The sequence below is a fragment of the Colias philodice genome, chromosome 5 (assembly GCF_061535455.1).
Source record: "Colias philodice isolate Cphi_HAF_F1 chromosome 5, ilColPhil1 Martin Lab GWU primary, whole genome shotgun sequence".
NCBI lineage: Eukaryota > Metazoa > Arthropoda > Insecta > Lepidoptera > Pieridae > Colias > Colias philodice.
In genome coordinates, this window is record NC_143090.1 from 9438775 (window position 1) to 9460156 (window position 21382).

Consider the following 21382-nt stretch of genomic DNA (forward strand, 5'->3'; position numbering starts at 1 on the left):
CAAAGTTCCGGTGTAAAAGTGACATAAAAGGCTGGGCTTATAGAGATTCGACCTGAGTTATTTGCCGCGAATAAATATTACTGTTTGGTTGATAGTACTTTGCCTAAAGAGATTTATGTTATCGGCGATAAATGTGATCGTTGATTTTCCTTTCCTTTGCGCTTCGCATACTTATTTATCACTCTTTTTACTACGGTGGTTTCTGTGGTACGAAGCGTGATATTGGCTGATTTGGAATTTGTTAAATGGAATAAAACTAATCTTAGATGTATTTCCCATTTTTATTTTGTCAAAAATCTTTAGAACTTATTTGAGGAAAAATTGCTTACATAATAATATATGTAAAAAGCCTCATTTCTATACAAATTTTTAATTTTCCGAGCCTCAATTAATTCAGCAGATTTACAGCTGCAATATTGTAAAACGATTAATTCAATGGGCTGTAAAAGTAATCCTCGTAAAAGCATTATAACCCGTGGCTAATGTTAACCCATTTAAACCTTTGCCGGAACCTCTTGTAAGATTAAACGTTCGCTTACATAATACAGCGGGCCATGTGGATACCCTAATAACTTTCACCGGATAAAAACCGGTAATAAGTCCGTTCTTGTGATCATCATATTTTATATCCGCGCTTTATTTGGGAAATTATGTTGCAATCATCATCAATCTATGGAAGTGCCTATGTTTAGTTAATGTTTTGTTCTTTGCTTTAGTTTCTACATTTCAGCTATCTGGTGAATTTTGTTTCAGTTAAAACTTGAAATCATAATTACTGTTTTACAATTTACTGTTCTTCTATTTTTGTGATGTTTTATCTAACGCTATCTAAGTTCCGTTAACTTGATCTATCTAATGATGTCGGGTTTCATGAGTTTTTAATTCTATATCAAGAAATATTCTAGGTTGAATTGAAATCTGGTGTAGTTCAGTTTATCTTGGTGTTTTACTATTTAAGACTATCTAGTCTCGTTTCTCTCAGTGGACACGTAGGTGATCAGATTTTCCGTTTGATAAGACACGCTCCGCTGACGAGGTTTTGTTGTCAGTATTAAATACACGACTTATTTCTAAATGGAAAGTAAACGCTCTTTTATTTCGCTATGTATCTTGCATAAATTTAATGTCTAGAACTTTTTGTTATATGTTACCTAAGCTATATTAATTTTTTACATATTTTAATATAACGTTATAATTTCGTTTGGTGGTCTTTTCTGTACATTATCTCTATCTCTATTATTGAATTATGAACTTGATTGAATTTATTAAATCTATTTCATTTAATATTTTAAATCAATTTTAGTTATGTGATCTCTAAGAGTGAGAGTGAGCGAATTAATTCTCTCGGAGCACGCGACGATCGTAAAGGTCGACGAAACGGCTGATCGCTTTCTAGTCGTTACATGATATGCAAACTCGGCATCGGTTGATATATAGCCGGCTTCTATGGAAAGTTGTTCTGCCTGGATAATGTTACACGAAATATTATTATGCGTACAACAAAATGCTATGTTGATTTCGAAACGTTACGTGTTTCGTTTACACTTTAACTTGATTCACAATTGATATTATAATTTATTATTTGTAGCTGTAATGTTGAGATGCCGTTTCTATTCTTATGTTTTAGCTAAGAAAGTGCAAGGACCAACAGCAACAAATGTGAAAACAACACCGTGATAAATTGTAATTAAATTGACGATAGCCTTAATGTCTTAGATAATCTCGCGAAGTGCACATATTTCACTAAGTGAATTAACATTCCAGAAATTATCAACGTATTACAGCAAACGCACTCCGGTAATGAAAATGAGATATAAATGAGTACAACAATTTCTGATTCAGTTGTTAATGCTCGCATCACTCGCACTAATTATTTCTGCGGCTACCGTAAGCCTTAACGGGGCTCGTGTGTGTTTTATTCGCTATATTTGCATTTTTTCAGGCTTTGCATTCGAAAAGTTTGCAGTTGTTAAAAGTTATGAGGCTCGTAAAGTCGTTTGGTGGAATGCTGCGTCGTTCGTTCCTACGAAATGAATATTTGGGGTCGTTCGTAAATTCATTTTTGGGACGCGCTTTTCAAGCCGTCCGCGTCGCGTCGTTGAGGAAATTATTTTACATTGCTTTATTACTTGGCGTGTCTCGGTTTTCTGTTTGATTTTACGATCTGGTTTGTTTGGTGGTTTTGTTGGAATAGTAACTTTGATTAATTGGGAAACTACTTCATTTTCATTATGACGAATTAAAAGTTAAAACTTTTATATATGTACTTCATTGATAAGCATTCGAGTAAGACAGTAAAAATATTATATACCTATAGGTAATGGTCCAATCGCCTGGTAACTTCGACGCCATAAATTGATTCATGCACGCACATTGAATGAACTTGACATTGTGATATTATTTATTTCACAGAAAATCAATTATAAGCGTAAAATACATAATATGTTAACATGTCTGGCCTTTTTATTCAATTTCATAAGAATTTGCCAGTTGACTTATGACTTACTAGCTTCCGCGACTCCGTCCGCGCGGATGTCGGTTTTCGCGTGGATGGTTTATTTCTCCATTTTGAGTAACTCTGACAATAACATCTTATAAATATCTATTGGACCCAAATACGGCTAGGCCTATAATAATACCCAACGTGTGTTCGCGGTTCTACAGAACAACGTCTATGGATAAAACTGAAAAATTAAGATTGTTTTTTTTCTACGTATTTTTCCAGGATAAAAAGTATCCTATTTTACGCCCAGGATAATAAGGTATAATTATACCAAGTTTCATCGAAATCGAACCGTTAGTTTTCACGTGATGTCTTCACATACAGACAGACAGACAGACAGACAGACAGACAGACAGACAGACAAAAATTTTTTTAATCACATATTTGGGTTTGGTATCGATCCAGTAACACCCCCTGCTATTTATTTTTTCAATATTTTCAATGTACAGAATTGACCCTTCTACAGATTAGATTGGGTGCAGATAGCTAGTTTTGTATTGAGAATAAAAAATATTTTATTTATTATTTATGGTTGCTTAATATTTTTTAACGGATGGTTGATAGTATTTACTTTAGCATTTTAATGTAAAATATCGTATATGTTGAATATAGTAGTACTTATTAATTATTATTTAATTCTGATTCCTTTCAAATACCATAAAATAACAAAAAATCTTAAATGATATTTCAAGTCAAATATTGTATTAAATTCTTTAGTACATATTACTTTTGATTGACTTACATATTTTTATTATTAGAAGTCTGTAAATAAACGTTTCCGATTTAGTAATAAGGCACTCCTATTGGTTACTAAGTCGTATTACGAGCCAGCTTTCCATGCAAGCCTTTCTCTATTACATAACCCATTGGTCCCTGATAAGCTTACTTGTCAATAATAATTACTGTTACTATTACGGTATTTTGAAGTAATTGTTTTGTATTGTATCCTCATTAAGAGGAGCGTATTTTTTCTTTAATATTATGTTTTTAATTAGAATTAAACGGGCCTAATAACTGAAAGATGTGAAACTGTGCTAATGATCATACTATGTGCTAAAATGATAATAAGACAAATTTCATTTTTATACATTTGTTTATTTTAACTAGAACTTATATTACAATACTAATAATAGTTCGATTCCTAAAGCTATTCCTAATATTTTTTTTCGTAACTTACTACCTAATGCAGTTTCATACAAATTGCGACATTCGATATTCGTTACGATGAAAGTCAGATGGCATTAACGAGCCAGCAATTATGCATACGCTAAACAGAATTGGAAACTACAAGAGAGCATTGCATCGCACAATCGAATTTCATATTTATCCCTATGATAATAAAAGTTATATGTTTATAGCACTCGCGCATGGGTTCTGTCGGTTATTATAGCAGTTTAATCGAGAGAGAGGCATGAGTCAACGTCACTTTCACTGCAACCCTGCTTAAAGTGCATAGACGGTGCGTTTATGAAGCAATCATAAAGGTCTTGAGAAATAAGATGATATCATGTTGTAGAAATGGGATATTTACGGATGATTTAGTCCATATGATGATTATGATGATAATGATTATAATACTAGAAATATAACTAATTTTAATCAACTTATTGGAACAATAGCTAATGTCAATTATAAGTATTAAATATTTATTATAATGCACCTACTTAATTTCTTTAATATGAACTTAATTAAATAAATTAGTTTAGACTTGCTAATTGTTATGTAAAACAATTCACATTATTGTTTGTTTGTTTTAGGTATGTTTCTTGAAAGTATAATTCGTCGTCATCGAGTAATGGTAAGTAATTTTTTAAGACAATATTTATTTTAAATAATTTATTATACAATAAACGGAAACAATAAATTGAACTCACTTTCACAAAATTAGGAGGTTAGACTGTAAAGTTGTCTCGCGTCGAATCCACATGTTACGGCATATAATTTTTTAGACCGCTAGGAAAGTAAACAACGGTTTAATTACGAAGCGATTAGGGCTGTAGAGCTTTCCTGTGCATCGATGCCGGCGATAGTCGTATGGTTCGAGGCGGCACTCCCACTAGGCTATTGCGGCCGCGGCCGACTCGCGCTCATTCACTTCAGTCTACAGACGACTGCGGCGACGTACGCACGTGTCACTCTGCTCGCCTCCGATGTTAGTTTACGATTACGACATCGCGTTTCAAGTGGGATTTTTGCCGTGACAGTGAAAATTATTTTTTCTAATATGGGTTAAACTTACGCTTCGACGATATGAGTCCGGGTGAGCGCGCCGCCCTCGGGCGCCGCGAACACCCTCGCCCTCACTACGCTGCCACCGCACCGGGATTTCCGCCACCATATTACCCACCTTATGGAATGCCACATCCGAACGCTTGGTTGGGAGCTCCCCTCATATCCATGGCAGGGCGCATGCAACAGCAGAGGAATACGCCTGTGTCAAAGCTTGCCATGCACGCTCAAGGCGCACCCCTCATCATACAAAATAGACACGATCGACGAAAGTTCACTACCGTCCCCGAGCAACGTAACCATCGACCCAACGGACTCACTGAACATATTACCAGAGACAATTGTGATGTGTCCGAAGGATCTAGGCCGCGAAATCAACAACAGCAGTCGCGTTCTAATCGAAATGGACGCAACAATAACACGGACGCGGTCAGCGTCGCTAGCGATGAAAGTTCCGGCTCGACAAATTCTGAAACCATGTTGCCACGGATAATTAAACCTAGAAAACGGCGTAAAAAAGACAGAAAACCGAATAACATAGTCCCGCACGATATCTCCAATGCCGGACTGGAACTGGGTGAAGTTGATCATTGCACTGTTACAAATATGGGATCCGCGTCGCACTACGAGGAATCTTATTGCCGAGAGGTGTCATTACCGTATCGTTTAGACGTGAAAGTACTTGATTACCCGGATCCAGTGCCCGAGACTTATAGAGTGACTGCGTTAGGTGAGGCATTAGAGGCTACTCGTTTTGGCTTAACGGAGGCCGTTTCACCCTCTGAATCTGCCGTGAGTTCTTGTCAGTGTCGTTATTGTGACCCCGTGGGGCAAATTTGGGACGCTGACTCTATTGCGCATTTTTTGGACGAAAATTCTAGTGGCGACTTTCCTCCTACAAAATTAGAGGAATCGATGAAAGTTGTTGGGCCACTCGGAAGAAGAGGTGCGGATACAATGTTGCGGCGCAGTTGGAGCGATCCATCCGCGCGAATGCCAGAAAAAAGAGAAATGAATAATAACGACACATTATCGGCCCCTAATTTATATTCATTATTTCCACCGGCTAGAAGAACTAGTTCCCCAGAACCACGATCACCGCTCGCTTTGGAAATATCGTCCGAAATCGTCACGTCGATGAATGGACATCGTGACCTGGAAATCAAATTATTTTCGACCTCGCCCACGGCGACGAACACGGAGCGCCGTTCGTTTTTCGACGATAAAAGTGGAAGTGTTGTTAACAGATGTACGATTAAAGATAACGAAACAAAATTAAACAGTGTGGTGAACAGTGACAGAATCGTATCTAGTGCTAACAGCATAAAGAGTGAGACTGTGAATTCGGGGTGTTCGTCGGCCTACGTTAGCGGCGAGGCCTCTCGCAACATTTGTGATTTAGCCTTAGTTTCTGCCTGAACTCCTTGTGATCTTTGTATAAATAATGTTAATTGGATGCGTGCTTGTAAGTCCAGAGGGCTCTACGCTCGCCATTTGAGCTGGACTCAAATCGTCACAGCGAGAGGCATGCACGGAGCGTCTCACACGACCCGATACATTGAGATCTCCGATTCGGTTTCCTGTAGATTTTATAATTAATTTATTTTTAACAATAGCGTAGGAAACTGACATGGAACTTTGTCTGGTCGCGTATGCGTTTAGAAACTGTATAATAAGTGGGTAAAAATGTTTTTTAAACGTAAAGTTTTCTAACGTTATAGATGCCATGACTCGTGCGCAATTAGCGTTCACACTACTGACACCGTTGCGCGAGTATTGCGGTTTCCCGCGGTTTTCACCGCGCTCCGTTCCGGGCGGCGCCTCGCGCACACCGGTTCATACGGATTACGGCTAATAACTTTTTCATTGCTTCACGCGGCTCACTTTGCACATAAATGCTTTCGACGTATAATACAGTCATCTCCATTATATTTTCATTTAACGCCATTGTTTATATACAATTTACTTATTTTAATGGATGCCGCGCAACTATTACATTGTTAGTCGTTTAACACGAACAAATAAACCCTTTTAGGTTATGATGTCAACATCAACCATTAATCCCATAAATAACCATATTTAAGTATTGCTCAAACATTGTTATCACGCTTAATAATACACCGATCAATCTTATTAAAATTCATAACAATTTCATAAACATTTACCACGTAACAACTTTACTCAATCAATCTGGTCATAATCATCAATCAAGCGTTATAGAATATTCATAAGCTACGCTACAATTACTTGTGTGTCGCAACTTACTAATATTTTCAACATTTGTGACAAAGTGTTCGGTGGAGATAAGACGTTAGTTAATACATGATACTTTTTTTTTTTCTTTACACGTCTTGTTATCAGTATTTGTTAAATAAACATGTAGGTTATTCACTCCAGTATTTCCGATTACGATAAATATTTCTATTAACAAATACTTGTACGATTATTTATTTAGTTTCTTCGTATCATTACCATTCGATGTAAGCTTACTTTGAGTCACTGCATTTATAAACAACCGAATAAAGAGTTCGTTTTTATATGTTGACTTTTCTCTTGTGGGTCCAATGCTTTAATGCACGCCAGACGAAGTTCCATAATAATGTAGATAATGTGAATATAACTAAGTTATACATGAATTGTACCCCGTACTATCGTTGGGTTTTACGCTCCATGGGACGTTGTTCTTACATTTTTATTTTAGCATTGCGTTGTTTGCTTATTGCTTCGCGCGTGCGTGGGATTACATGATATATCTTTTCTTTATTTTTTCTTTACGATAGGCTCGACGTAGACGAGAAGTTATAGCAGTTTGTTATCTATAAAAATTCTAACCTTAATGCATATTAGTGAGAATGCGTCTTTGATTTATTTACGACTAGCATTATCGCTTAATAAACCGGTCTCTAGTAGACTGTTGGCTCGTTTTCGAGCTCGAAATCCGAGTGATATTATTTCTTCGTCGAAACTTTATTACGATTTGAATATTTTATACGTGAAAAATTGCTTATTTCGACGTCGAGCCTTCATTTCGTGGGATCAAGGAGGCGAACGATATTCGCAGTTGTAAAACTCAGCGATACATGCAGTGTAATTTTAAAAACATAGGCTATGTTTAACTTACTGAGTGAATGCATTTTATACATAAAATTATATAGGTTTACAATTTTGTTTGTGTACGTCGTGAAGCACGAGTTACACGCTTGCACACTATTTTTGTACAATAAAAACCATCATGCCCTGATATATTTTGTTTTATTTTAGTGACTGATGTAATTGAGCACTCCTTGTACGTGTCAAGTTCAATCGTACATATTTTTCCTTTTTGTGCTAAGAAAAATATTAGATTGTATTTTTTGTTGAATTACAACATTACAACATTGCTTATGCTTAGACTTCGTCGACAAAGGATTATTATTTTTATAAACTAATGTTATGGGCTTGCCGTGATAACGGACAGATATTAATATTATCATATTGAAGAATTTTTTTGTTGTTTTTCAGTAGATTACGCATCGTAATATTGATATAGGGCCCTATATTGGACTTTCCATTTAAGGATAGCAAAATCTTAAATACTAAATTGTTCTAATGTTATTCAGCACACACATCTTCTAAACAAAGATTATTATCATACGAAAAGCGATTTTAACGAGCCTATAAAAGTTTAAGAATTCTCTAGTTGTTTTGTAAACATTTGCGTTTACGTAACTCGCAAACTCGACTTTCAATTGTGCTCGAACACCTTTTCGTTACGCGCCTCTAAGTAATGTTGAATACTTGTTGACAAACTAACGTTTAGCTACTGATTATAAGTTAGCGTATCGATAAATTGTTGAGGATTATTTGTATTTTATCAAACTGATATGGTGAAAAAAACGTTCCACAAAATTTGGTATAAAAAATATTTTTAAATCACCGAGTAAATATTTTTTTGATTTTGAAAGATTAATTTAAATCATTACTAAGTCTCGTATGTCCAATAATCGAAAACTGAATTGAATACGAATACTTTAGTATCCTCTAAGTGTATTTGATTGAGTGAGATTGTTTTTTTATAATATAGACCTTGATACCGCTTTGAAATAATATCAATTAACACATAATTAAAAGCAATCGACCGCTGCAGAACGGGTTCGGCGATTGTAATGTTTCGTATCATTACTTATTATGTTATTACAACACGAAAATATTCCGAACAAATGTGTTTGTACAACGTTTATGTGTACATTGTACACTACTTTGTTCCAGCAAGGACATTCTTGGTCAATGTCACGATGGTTGTTTGCTCTGCGATTTTATGGCTGTACTGAACTATAGTCGTTAATTCTTCCTTTAGACCGGGAGATACTGACACAAAATTTCGAGTCATTTGTAACAGGATTGCGGTTCTACAGGGGTCTTAGTACGCAATGACAAAAAGAAAAATGATGGTGTGAACGCTGGTACCGGTGGGTTAGTCGCGTGGGCGTTAGTCGAACTCGTCGGAAAAATAGCGAAAGTCAAACGATTTGTAACACAAAAATTTTAGAATTTACCGATAGCCCATAAAAAAGAAGTAGGCGGTAGTGTCATGCCATACTTTTCCGGTATGACTTACAGCCCGCCATACCGACGCGAATGTGTTGATTTAAAAAAAACAATTATTCAACCATTTGTACCAAGCTAACTTTTGCACAGGTAACCATCGTCGTGCAGCCATTTACGAAAATCGCCATGCCATACTTTTCGGACGATTCCAAATGGTCGCCATACCGCCGAAAATCTGCAAAAATTTTTTATTTCGCCTATCTTTTTGTACCAGTATTGCATTTGGCTTTTTGGAGAGTATTTGATAAAATGTGACCATTATTATATTTGCCATACTTCTAGTAGGGGGAAAAAGTGCTGTCATACTTGAAAAATAAATTTATTATTTATTTATATAAGTGAAGATTTCCAACACCTAGATCTTTGAAATTTTGTATTTATATTCGTTGATCCTCAAACTTACAGGAAAAATAAGTGCCATACTGTTACAAATCGTTTGACTTTCGCTATTTTCCGACGAGTTCGACTAACGCCCACGCGACTAAGCCGCCGGTACCAGCGTTCACACCATCATTTTTCTTTTTGTCATTGCGTACTAAGAACCCTGTAGAACCGCCATCCTGTTACAAATGACTCGAAATTTTGTGTCAGTATCTCCCGGTCTACTTATTCCCTCACTAATTAAGTTCATAAATAAGTTTCTGTTTGTTCTTGGACACTGTCATCAATTTTCGAACTAGATACCTACTTCTATTTACGTAGTTCTTATAGAATAGGAAAGGGTTTATATCAACAGTTCGTCTTTACAGTTTGTGGGTCACTCTAAAGATGGGAAGCGAAAATTTAGGTTTTTAGAACGACGTGTGTTAAAACGGACTGAATGCTGTGATTGCTTTCGTTTTTAAACGGTTGCTAGATTTACGAGTCTTTTGTGTTGGTATTTATTGTTAATCTCAGAATGTATTTATTTTTAATCACTAAGGTCTATTTTATAGTGAGTCTAACTATAGTCCAAATTTATTTAAGTAACACGTTCACACGTATTAAAATCGATACTGGATAATCGTACGTAGCTAAATATATTAGATGAATCATTGTTATTTTCACTAAGCCACTTTATGGACTTGTTTGTGAATTTCAGATCTCGATTCGTGAACGATTTCGACCTTCAGACGAATAACTTTTTCATTTGACCTTTCTATACAAGGACAAGATAATTATTTATCGTCATGTAGCATTGGGATTTGACGTGATTACGTTTGATGACTGGCTCGCTGGTGTTACGGATAAATATCTATATAATCTTTACTAATATTATAAAGCTGAAGAGTTTTTTGTTTGAACGCGCTAATCTAGGGAACTACTGGTCCGCTTAGATAAATATTTCGTTTATTTATCATCACGCTAATATAGTTTAATACTATGAAGTAACATGCTGGCGTTTAAATTATATACTTATTGTATTAATTTAATGATTACTCTGTGTAAAACTTCCTGCTACGATAGACTTATTGGTTATGTGTTGGTATTATCGTCGAGGAGGATAAATAAAACAATAAACGTTATGAATAAATAATAGCATGTATTCAACGTAAGCTTATGGAAAACATAAGTTATGAGAGATGTTTAATTTACATATTACATATTATAATCTAGTAGGTGCCTTGCCTATATGTTATTATGTGTAGATTAACAACGTTAGCAAAGTTCTTGAATTATGAACAACCGCGAAATTTTACCAAACAAGAAATTATGGATAATAATCTTATGTTCCACCGAAATTTTTCATATCATTCGCGGATTCTTATTTCTTTATCTTTGGTGTTTTTTATAACGAGGTGTAAGTGTATTCAATACAATAGTGAGCCCAGTAATTGATCCTAATTGTCTATGCGGTGATGTGGCATGATTACCATATGTCATCTTGTTAAGGGGCCCTGCTCCGAAATGTATGTTTCTAAATCATGGTTTTTGGATAGAAATCATCATATTTAAAATCCTAAAAAAATATATAGCACAGATAAACGTTTGATCTAGTGACTTTTTTGGATAAAAACACAATATTAAACATTTGACTCGATCAAAAAAAAATCAGAAGTAACATCGATTTTAAAAGCATAATCAGTTTTATGAGAATTAGGGGAACGCTATGTTTATGAAAATTTGACATTTCATTTACTAATCAGGTTTTACAGGGAAGTTTTTGGATAGATTTTTAATTTAGCCCTTATTTTTTTCTATATAAAATATAATACGTAAAATGCGACTCGCGCGCACCACGTCAGTGCAGCCAGAGTCCAGCCGGACGTTATCGAGGGAGGACCTGTGCTAGTTTTGCTCCCGACCACGTTGCAGTCGCCGTTCGCGTATTAGAACCGAGCGGCGAGTAAAACGGCGAGCATGTCACGGTATAAATAAATCAGTAGTTTGATTTTGTTAGTTATCCTAGGATTATTGTTGTAAATATAAATTAACTTCTTATTCTATACTATTAAACGAACAATATTTGCATATTAATATATTTGTTTGTAAATACAGTGTGGAAATTTTCGATGGGCCCTGGGTGAAAGTACTAGAAATACTGGAGATAGCAAATTTCCTTTATTTTTAAAAAGAAATAGAACTGCATTCAAAGATTTTCAAAAATTTAGAATACACTAACTTACTTATTACATACTTATATTCAATTATTATTTTGCCTTTTTTATTTGTTTTACTTTAAATTATTATTACCAATATTTTCAGAAGAAAATAAATTAATGTATCCAGAACGAGAGTTTCATTTTAAACTTTAAATGTATGTATAAAATAGACCAAAAAATTTTTACGAGAAATTAACAATAAATTATCTTTTATATTGTTTCTATCGATTTGAATAATAAAATAAAATTTGAAAAAGGAATGTTTCTTTTCAGAAAAATTTGCTATCCCTAGTATTTCAAGTACTTTCCATTCAGGGCACATCGAAAATTTCCACACTGTATATATACAAACAAATATACAGGGTGTCCCAAAAAGTAGTGATGAACGGAAGCTGGGAGGTAGAGGACCAAGAGGGCTATCCGAATCACCCCCATGTGTGTTATGCGATTTTTCGTATTTTCGGAGTTATTACATTTTTTTCAATTTTTCATCTATCGCCGAGTACGATGAGATTTTTATTTATGGTGACGTGAATTATTGCGCTAGATGCTTGTTTTTTTTTGTGTGCTAAGCTGAAAGATAGGCCAATTCAGTATGGTAACATTTACTATCGTTAGATCTTCGAATGGAATAAAAAAAAGAATTAAATGCCAAGAAAGATAAAATTACCCAGTATGTTCATAACTTCAAGGGCCCATAAAAAAATAAAATCACATAAAAAAGGTTTTCCATTTGGCTTTTAAAAACTTGCTCTATCGATCAGGTAGCCACCATAAAAATTTCATTTTATTATTCTGAAGGCTTCAATCGAAAAATTGAAATCTAAATGTGGTAAGTGCAAAATTTTTATTAACATGATGATCATTAAAACCAATAAATAGGTGTTTAATTACCAGAATTTTTTTAAATAGCCCCGCTGTTGCTCAGTGCAAGTGCGACATCACCGTAAAAAGTTGTCTTTTAATTGTCTGAATGCTTTTTTATCATTTTTAATGGTTTCTTCTGCTACTATGAATTTCCGGGTTATTTTGTCCAAATTGGGGCATTCTCTCAAGTAGCCGAGGTCTTTTTAGTATCCCCATTGAAAAAAAATCAATGGGGTTTATTCGAGGGACCGTGGAGGCCAGGCTTTAAAGCAGGCGTCACCGGCGCATGCGCAGGCTGCAACGACCAATCCATCTTTCAGGGTATTTTTGCCCTTTAGCCTGGCCTCCACGGTCTCCGGACATAAACCCTATTGAATTTTTTCCGTGGGGATACTACAAAGACGAGAGACTGCCACAATTTGGACGAAATAACCCGGAAATTCATAGTAGCAGAAGAAACCATTAAAAATGATAAAAGAGCATTCAGACATTAAAAAGACAACTTTTTACGGTGATGTCGCACTTGCATTGAGCAACAGCGGGGCTATTTAAAAAAAATTCATTTTTAAACACCTATTTATTGGTTTTAATAATCATCATGTTAATAAAAATTTTGCACTTACCACATTTAGATTTCAATTTTTCGATTGAAGCCTTCAGAATAATAAAATGAAATTTTTAGGGTAGCTACCTGATCGATAGAGCAAGTTTTTAAAAGCCAAATGGAAAACCTTTTTTATGTGATTTTATTTTTTTATGGGCCCTTGAAGTTATGAACATACTGGGTAATTTTATCTTTCATAGCATTTAATTCTTTTTTTTATTCCATTCGAAGATCTAACGATAGTAAATGTTACCATACTGAATTGGCCTATCTTTCAGCTTAGCACACAAAAAAAAACAAGCATCTAGCGCAATAATTCACGTCACCATAAATAAAAATCTCATCGTACTCGGCGATAGATGAAAAATTGAAAAAAAATGTAATAACTCCGAAAATACGAAAAATCGCATAACACATATGGGGGTGATTCGGATAGCCCTCTAAGTCCTCTACCTCCCAGCTTCAGTATATCACTACTTTTTGGGACACCCTGTATAAATATGCAAATATTGCTCGTTTAATGGTATAGGATAAGTAGTAAATTTATATATCAACAACATTCCTACGATAGCAAATAAAATCGAACTACTGATTTATTTATACTGTGGCATAATCACCCGCCTTCATAGGTCACCGGAGTTCATGCCGCGCCGGCTCCTGCGCAACGCGGGCGCGAGCCATCTCAGTGCCTAAAATGCCTAAACTTTCAGTACAAAGGGCTCTTAATGGTTGGTATAAATACGTCAACTAGCTCTATTTAGGACGAAACCTTAATCTTTGACCTCTCGTGCGATGTAGGTACTTACAACGCAAAAGGCGATGTAATTTATACTATACAATTATTATCTAGCATAGCATGGGTTTATTATATGCCTACATCTTCGATTGATGTTTCTCGGAAACGGTGTTGATAATTATATTCAATAATCTAAATTGATTATCAATTACGAGACATCGAATTTCAGAGAATTAACTTTAACATGTTAAAAAATATCCGTTTTTGTCTTAATAAACAATCTGTTATTATTTATAAGTACGAAGTGATGATAAGTTCCTATTAATTTTAACAAATACATTGAAATATATTCGTACATTATCACTAGGTACATAGTGTAAATTGTAAAACAAAGTCGCTTTCCGCAGTCTGTGTCTGTATGACATGACGATCTTTAAAGTACGCACGTACCTACATATTTTGATAGGGTTTAAAAAAAAAGAGTGATTTTTGAGGAAGGTTTGATTATATAAAAGGCAAATTTTATACAAAACGGACGAAGCCGCGCGCGGAAATCTAGTTGAATATAAAACCATAAAACAGTAGCAGTAGATATGAAACAGTGTAGAGAGCACGTGGCGGCTGTCGACCTTGCCGCTAACACGACAATGTAAACACTATGGGATTGTTTGAATACAGCTGGCTACCGTCGTGTTTGCACAATGCACATCTATAGAAACGATAATATTTTTAGGCAATAGGTATTTTAATTATTTAGATTAGAATGACGAGGAAAAATAAAAGCATATCTCTGAAGCAACGAAAATAACGCAATTACTGTACATTGAATTTTTCATATCGATATAAATAAAAGAAATGTCTTAACAATATTCGATGGGTTTTAAGTGATTCAATGACTACTGAATATTTATAAATATTATATTATATAATTAACATATGATTTGCGAGGTCGCTTATATAATTGATGTTTAGTTTCGTAACAGAAGGCCTAAAAATGCATGTTTTAGTTTACTAATTGCCACATTAGAAGATTTTATAAGCATAAACTTAAATAACACCGGTAGAATAAACCTTGACTCTTCATTTAATCGTTGCATTAACATATTACCTATATAAAAATGTCAAAGTATTTAAGTGTGCGAATTATTTAATTCCAACTTTAATTTCTTAATTATCTTGCACTAGTGGTCCGCCCCGGCTTCGCCCGTGGTACATATTTCACAATAAAAGGTAGCCTATGTCCTTTCTCGGGTATCAAAATATCTCCATACCAAATTTCATGCAAATTGGTTCAGTAGTTTAGGCGTGATTGAGTAACAGACAGACAGACAGAGTTACTTTCGCATTTATAATATTAGTATGGATTATTAATGTCTTCTTACTTAATTTACGTAAAAGTCGTGCATTACTATTCCTATAATATATATAAATGTTTTATTAAATACGAATTTGTAATATTGAATAGTGGTCGCGTGCATTGGTTTAAATTATAACGTTCAGTAAAAGATACACGTTTGATTTCCGAAGATATAACTTAATCCACTCGGCCCTTCGCCGTTTCTCTTTATATAGGTTTGTCGCATAAATCGGCCGCGACTTTATTCATAGAGCAATGTCTAAATGCAGGCAGGGTTAGTTTTCATCTCAACGACAGGAGGCGGGGTAGAAAGCTGACTAGTTTCCGTTCTCAAGTTTCACCTGCGCTTTCACTTGCAACTATCGCAGCGCTGTAAGCGATTAATGTTGGCGAATTACGTGTGTTAGCCAATTTTACTAATCGTTAAATGCATGTTGCGTTTGAGTTGAGATATCAATTGTTGCATTGATGTAGAAATATCAATACATTGTAGAAATTTCAATGTTATGTCAGCACTGTTGTAAAACCAACTTACGCGTTTTTATTAACACATCATTTGTCTCTCAACACTGTTTACTCTATAAATCTCGTGATTCGGCTATTTTCATTGCAAGTTTCAGTAAAATCAATTTATCGTAGACGGACGTACCTACGTCGTAAAAATTGCGTACCAGAATTTAATTGTTGGCTTATTAAATGGCAAATATTTTTATTTGCACGAAGATTTATGCTCATATTCTTTCAACTCTTGGGAAATGTAATTTGAATCTTGGGTGATACTTAAATGATATATAATGGTGACAACTGACAATTATAAATTCATTAGGCTGAAAGGATAGGTTATATTAAACTGTGGCTTTAAAAGATGAAATCATTTTTAAGGCTTTGTCATTAATCTGGTAAGCTAAAAGCTAAATAATATCCACTTTTGATATGATAAATGTGGTGTCAACATTTCGCCTTTAAATTACGAGATGCCACTAGAGTTGTAAGCTATAAAATAAACAGGTTTAAAAGGAATAAAAGTTATATTTAACTATCTGTCATAATTCTACATATCCCTTATGCTAATAGGTTATAAAATAGTTTTCAGAATTCTAGTCTAGTTTTAGTAAAGATGAGACGATTTATGTCTATCGGAACTTGTCATAAGACTAATTTCGAAAATAAAATTTCATTGTAATAGCGAAACTTTATTTCAAAGTCATTCAGGTAAATTGCATTATAATTTATATTTGTCTTCAATACACAAAGAGCAGTCTGCACGCCGCGCGGCGTTCTTTATAGCAACGTATTATCTCCATTTGTCACACTGAAAGCCATATTTTTGTTTAGCCGTAAGGACGACTGGCGGTCAGAGCAATATTCTAATTTAAAGCGACGTAATGGCTAAATGCAGCACTGGGTCGACGCACGAACGCCGAGGAGGTCTACAGTAAGGATTTGATTGTAATGAATTAGATTTAGGCGTTGGCCATTCCGCTATCTGATTTTGAACGGATGCCAATATAAACACGGTGTCTGTGAAGTGGTGTGGAGATGTGATGAAAATTTTAACTCGTTCGGCGTTTTCAAAGATCGTTCAGGAAATCGATGGCATATGTAGATTCTTTTTGATTTATGGGATTTTTATGTTTATGTTTTTAAGGTTATTTCGGGTTTCCACGGGAATAGAATTTTGTGTATCAATTTATTTGTGTAATAAAGACAACAGTGTCGTCATTATGTGCTCAACCGTTTATACTTTTGATAAGTATACACGCAACAACTCTGACACCTATAAGATCTTCCTGTACCTAATCGTCTTGAGTCATCGTATTTTTATCTTTATCTGTGGTTTTATTACCTCATGAGCTTCTGTGTTTATGTGCCATCTCAAACACCTTTTTTTATCTTAAATGTTAGTCGCTAAATGTACTCGCTCATCAGCCGATAGGGCTTATCGTCGACATTGATCTGGACATTTAAATGTTTAATTGCTGTATTTAGAGATAACGCGTTTATCTAGCGAATGATATTTTTATCGTAATACGATTATCAGTTCACATTGTTTGCGTCTAAATCGGCACAAGTAGCAGTGCACTGCCGTATTATAATCATATTTTTATTTTCATTACTATTTCTTAAGTCGTTTGAGATTAGTAGAATAATTTGGAGCTATCGCACGTACTACGCATTTTCTTTTGAAATAACATTAAATCATCTCGGTATGCATGATAACACATGTTCTAACACGTTTAACAGCAGATATCGCGAGTAAATATTCTCAAGATTTATCCACGCTTTTACTCCTTATAAAACAAATTTGTTTAGTCATCTAATGAAGTATTCAGAGCTGAATGCAATCTGCTCTGGTCGCGTACAATCCGGTCCGACCAACAAATGGGCTTGCACCTTTTAAGTATTTATTACTCGTCACTTCGTGAATATAACGATTTGATTTATTTTTAAATGTGTCTCTAATCGTGATTTAAAATGTATATTATATTTCCCACTCGTCACGATCGCGCGTATTCGTCGGCCGTCGCTTCGATTTATTTACAATACACCGTATCAAACGTTTGGCTTTATAGTTTTTTGATGCTGGCAGTAAAATTAACATTTACATAGACCCTTCAGTTAGAATAACATTTGAATGTTAATTCGACGTCAACCTATATTAACTTATCCGTGAACGTCTCATTATGTGGCCGTTCAACTCTTCTCATTCGAGATACTCTTCGTACGCGTTTAATTTCGAAATTACATCGCAATTCGTAAATGACAGCTCATGTATAATTTGCCCTTACACGTTTTTTGGTTAAATAATTGCATTATGAATAAGGAGCTGAGATGTTAATGACTCCTGAGTGAGATTCATTTTAATTATGAAGAACGTTTGCCTTTTTTCAAAACAGGTTGAATTATTAGTTACCTCCTACGAAATTGTGTTCATATAAAAGCGTGTTATTTATGATAATTCGTAATGCATGAATATTAATGTGGCTTTATTTTTAAAAGAAACAATATGCAGTATTGTGTATTGAAACGCTTTATAATTAAACCTCTTTTTCATTGTGAATTTTGAAAGAGGATGATTAAAAAAACTTTTAATGTCAACCAATATCATTGAACATTTTATTTTTAAAATACCTTTTAATAATATAAGTTTTTAGGTTATTTTTAAGTGACATGATCTCATTTATTTACCTATATCAATGTATTGAAATATGATATATAGGTATTGTGTTAAGTACTATCTCAGTTTTGCCTTTATTTAAGATCTAAGTTCCGTCCCACACTATTTAAATTATTCAAATCTGTACTTATCATAATGGCGTTTTATCTAGATACATAGAGATTTATAAAATATACTCACCCAAATATTATTTTTATTTGCTTAAATATCTGATAAAAATCAATGTCGTTAATCACAAAAGCGGCCGTGACCACGTTATGAATATTAAAATCTTAACATTAATTATTAACTGTATTAATAGCATCATTAACATTATTTTTAAAGTGAAACTTTTATTACATCGTCTCAAACTTTTTGGTCTGTGTAGCGCATGTCGCGTGTATCGCGGCTGCCGAGTAGGTATACCTACTCGGCAGCCGACCGTCACGCGACATGCGCTACACAAAGCAGTGTTCGGAACCGTTCGAACAGTTTCACTTTTACCGTGGTTTCATAAAACCACACCACATTTTTTTTTTTACACTAAGTCATAGTTATAAGAAAGTAAAAAAATACACTCGTACATTATCAACATTCTTTTACGTAGGTATTGTAATATATTTACATGGGTAAAAATTAAATTTAAACATACGAATTGGTATACTATTCACATCACGTAGATATATAAAAAAATAGCGAACGTTTCTATGGCATGTTTCATGATTTGTTGAGAATACTTCGCGTCCTTGAAAATCGTCTACGCATATTATCTAATACTAAGACAATCGTACAGTTTCTATAGACCGTATATTTATTACGTACTTTTTATGTATCTACTCACATAATCCAGAAAAAACGTCAGAAGTGAAACTTCTTTGACAATTTTCAAAGATATGAATATCATCGCCTTACTGCATGACGTGACAGTATTGCCATGACTCAATATTGAAATTTTACTCTCCACGCGACTAAAGAAAAACTCATTTCAAAAAACTAATACTAATGCAGATCCATAAAAAAAGGCAACAATGAATTAAATAAAGGTTTAATCTGTCCACAATTAATGTGAACAGACTATAATGAAGAATGTTACTAGGTATGCCAAATCCCTTGAAATTGTGTCTCAGTAAAGCCTGTATGTATACAAATACACTAGTTTTTGTCGTAGTTAAAAATACCAAGTAGTTTTGATTTTATACGCATTCAAAGTTTCGAAAAATATCGAGTCCCGCTAATAGTCACGTGACCGCTTGTGACGTCACGTCACAACGCACCGCGCGGCCGCGTCCCCGCGCGGTGTGTATAAAGCAAAATTACCAATCTTCTATTGGATGATACGTGTAATATTCAAGACCAAATCTAAAAAATAAAATATATATCAAACTAGATGATATGTTCAACGATTCTGTTTAATCAAAAACATAAAATATTAAAATTTACTCGATAAAAAAAAATTACCAAGTTAGCTCTAATTTCCACACTTTTACGTTTTCTACTTGACATGGTAATACTTATTATGATTTTTTTTTCATAAACAATTATATTAAAACATTTGCAAGATATTCGTCAATCATTTTGTGTAATTACTTTTAGTTTTGGTTTTATTTTTGGCGCTCTTTTTTTCTCGAGATAAACGTTTGGTTTTGTCACGATAAAAGTGGTTTATCGCAGATAAAACCAAAACTAAAAGTAATTACTCAAAATTCTCTGACAAATATCTTGCAAATGTTTTAATATAATTGTTTATGAAAAAAAAATCATAATAAGTATTACCATGTCAAGTAGAAAACGTAAAAGTGTGAAAATTAGAGCTAACTTGGTGATTTTTTTTTATCGAGTCAATTTTAATATTTTATGTTTTTGATTGAACAGAATCGTTGAACATATCATCTAGTTTGTTATATATTTTATTTTTTAGATTTGGTCTTGAATATTACACGTATCATCTAATAGAAGATTGGTAATTTTGCTTTATACGCACCCTAGTATCAAGTCGGCAGCGCTGAAGTAGGTGTTATAGCTTGCGCAGTATTTTGATGGGTTTTCGTCCGCGAATTTCGTTAATAGTCCAATAATAGTAATTATTATTCGTTTAATAAAATAACAGTCATACCAAAGTTTCATCTTTATTTAATAGTTTCTCAAAATATTCTATACGATTGCGTTTTTGCACTGCTGCCCCTGTAGTCTCGACACATTAATCGACATCGATCTCGACCGAAAACGGTCGGTAACTAACGATGTTCAGTAACTATAGTATGGACCTAAAAAATTTAGTGTTGTTTTTCCAAGAAATTTACCCTGATATTATGGAATATATAGTAAATTAAAATTAGTTACATAAATTTTTCGCATTATTACAAATACAATTGCATATGAAAAAAGCACATGTTATGCATAAAAAACATGGCAGTTAATTTAATTTTAATCAAATTCGATATTTTTTATATCAATCGTTTAATTAATGTTCTATTTATTACATATTCATGGAATCCAAAATTCCATGTATGGCAATCTCCTTATTTACTTTTTTGACATTTGACATCAATCAATCAAAATAATATTTCTATCAAAATAAATATAAATTTTGTGTTTTCAAGAGGATAATTTTTAATTATGTTCTTAAAAATCCTATAAATCTATGGGATAACAAATATCCTAAGAAAACATCAATCTGCGTTATGTTTTTATATAGTTAAAGCTATTAGTTTTAGATACTAATATTTTGTTATTTGTGAAGTGCAATAAAATTCTAATCAA

The 21382-nt window shown here is 34.0% G+C and overlaps 2 protein-coding genes across 8 annotated transcripts in view; both read left to right on the forward strand.

Annotated features, from left to right (window-relative positions):
• twin (CCR4-NOT transcription complex subunit 6-like twin) overlaps positions 1 to 21382 on the forward strand; it is a 204630-nt gene that overhangs the window by 30111 nt on the left and 153137 nt on the right. The gene's annotated exons all lie outside the window — the stretch shown is intronic.
• LOC149488583 (uncharacterized) lies at positions 4562 to 7973 on the forward strand. Its single transcript, XM_089695726.1, has one exon. It carries the CDS (start codon positions 4754 to 4756, stop codon positions 6149 to 6151), a length of 1398 nt encoding a protein of 465 aa, XP_089551852.1. The 5' UTR covers positions 4562 to 4753; the 3' UTR covers positions 6152 to 7973.

Coding starts and splice junctions, on each gene's coding strand:
- LOC149488583 (XM_089695726.1), top strand. CDS start 4,754: ATGAGTCCGGGTGAGCGCGCCGCCCTCGGGCGCCGCGAACACCCTCGC.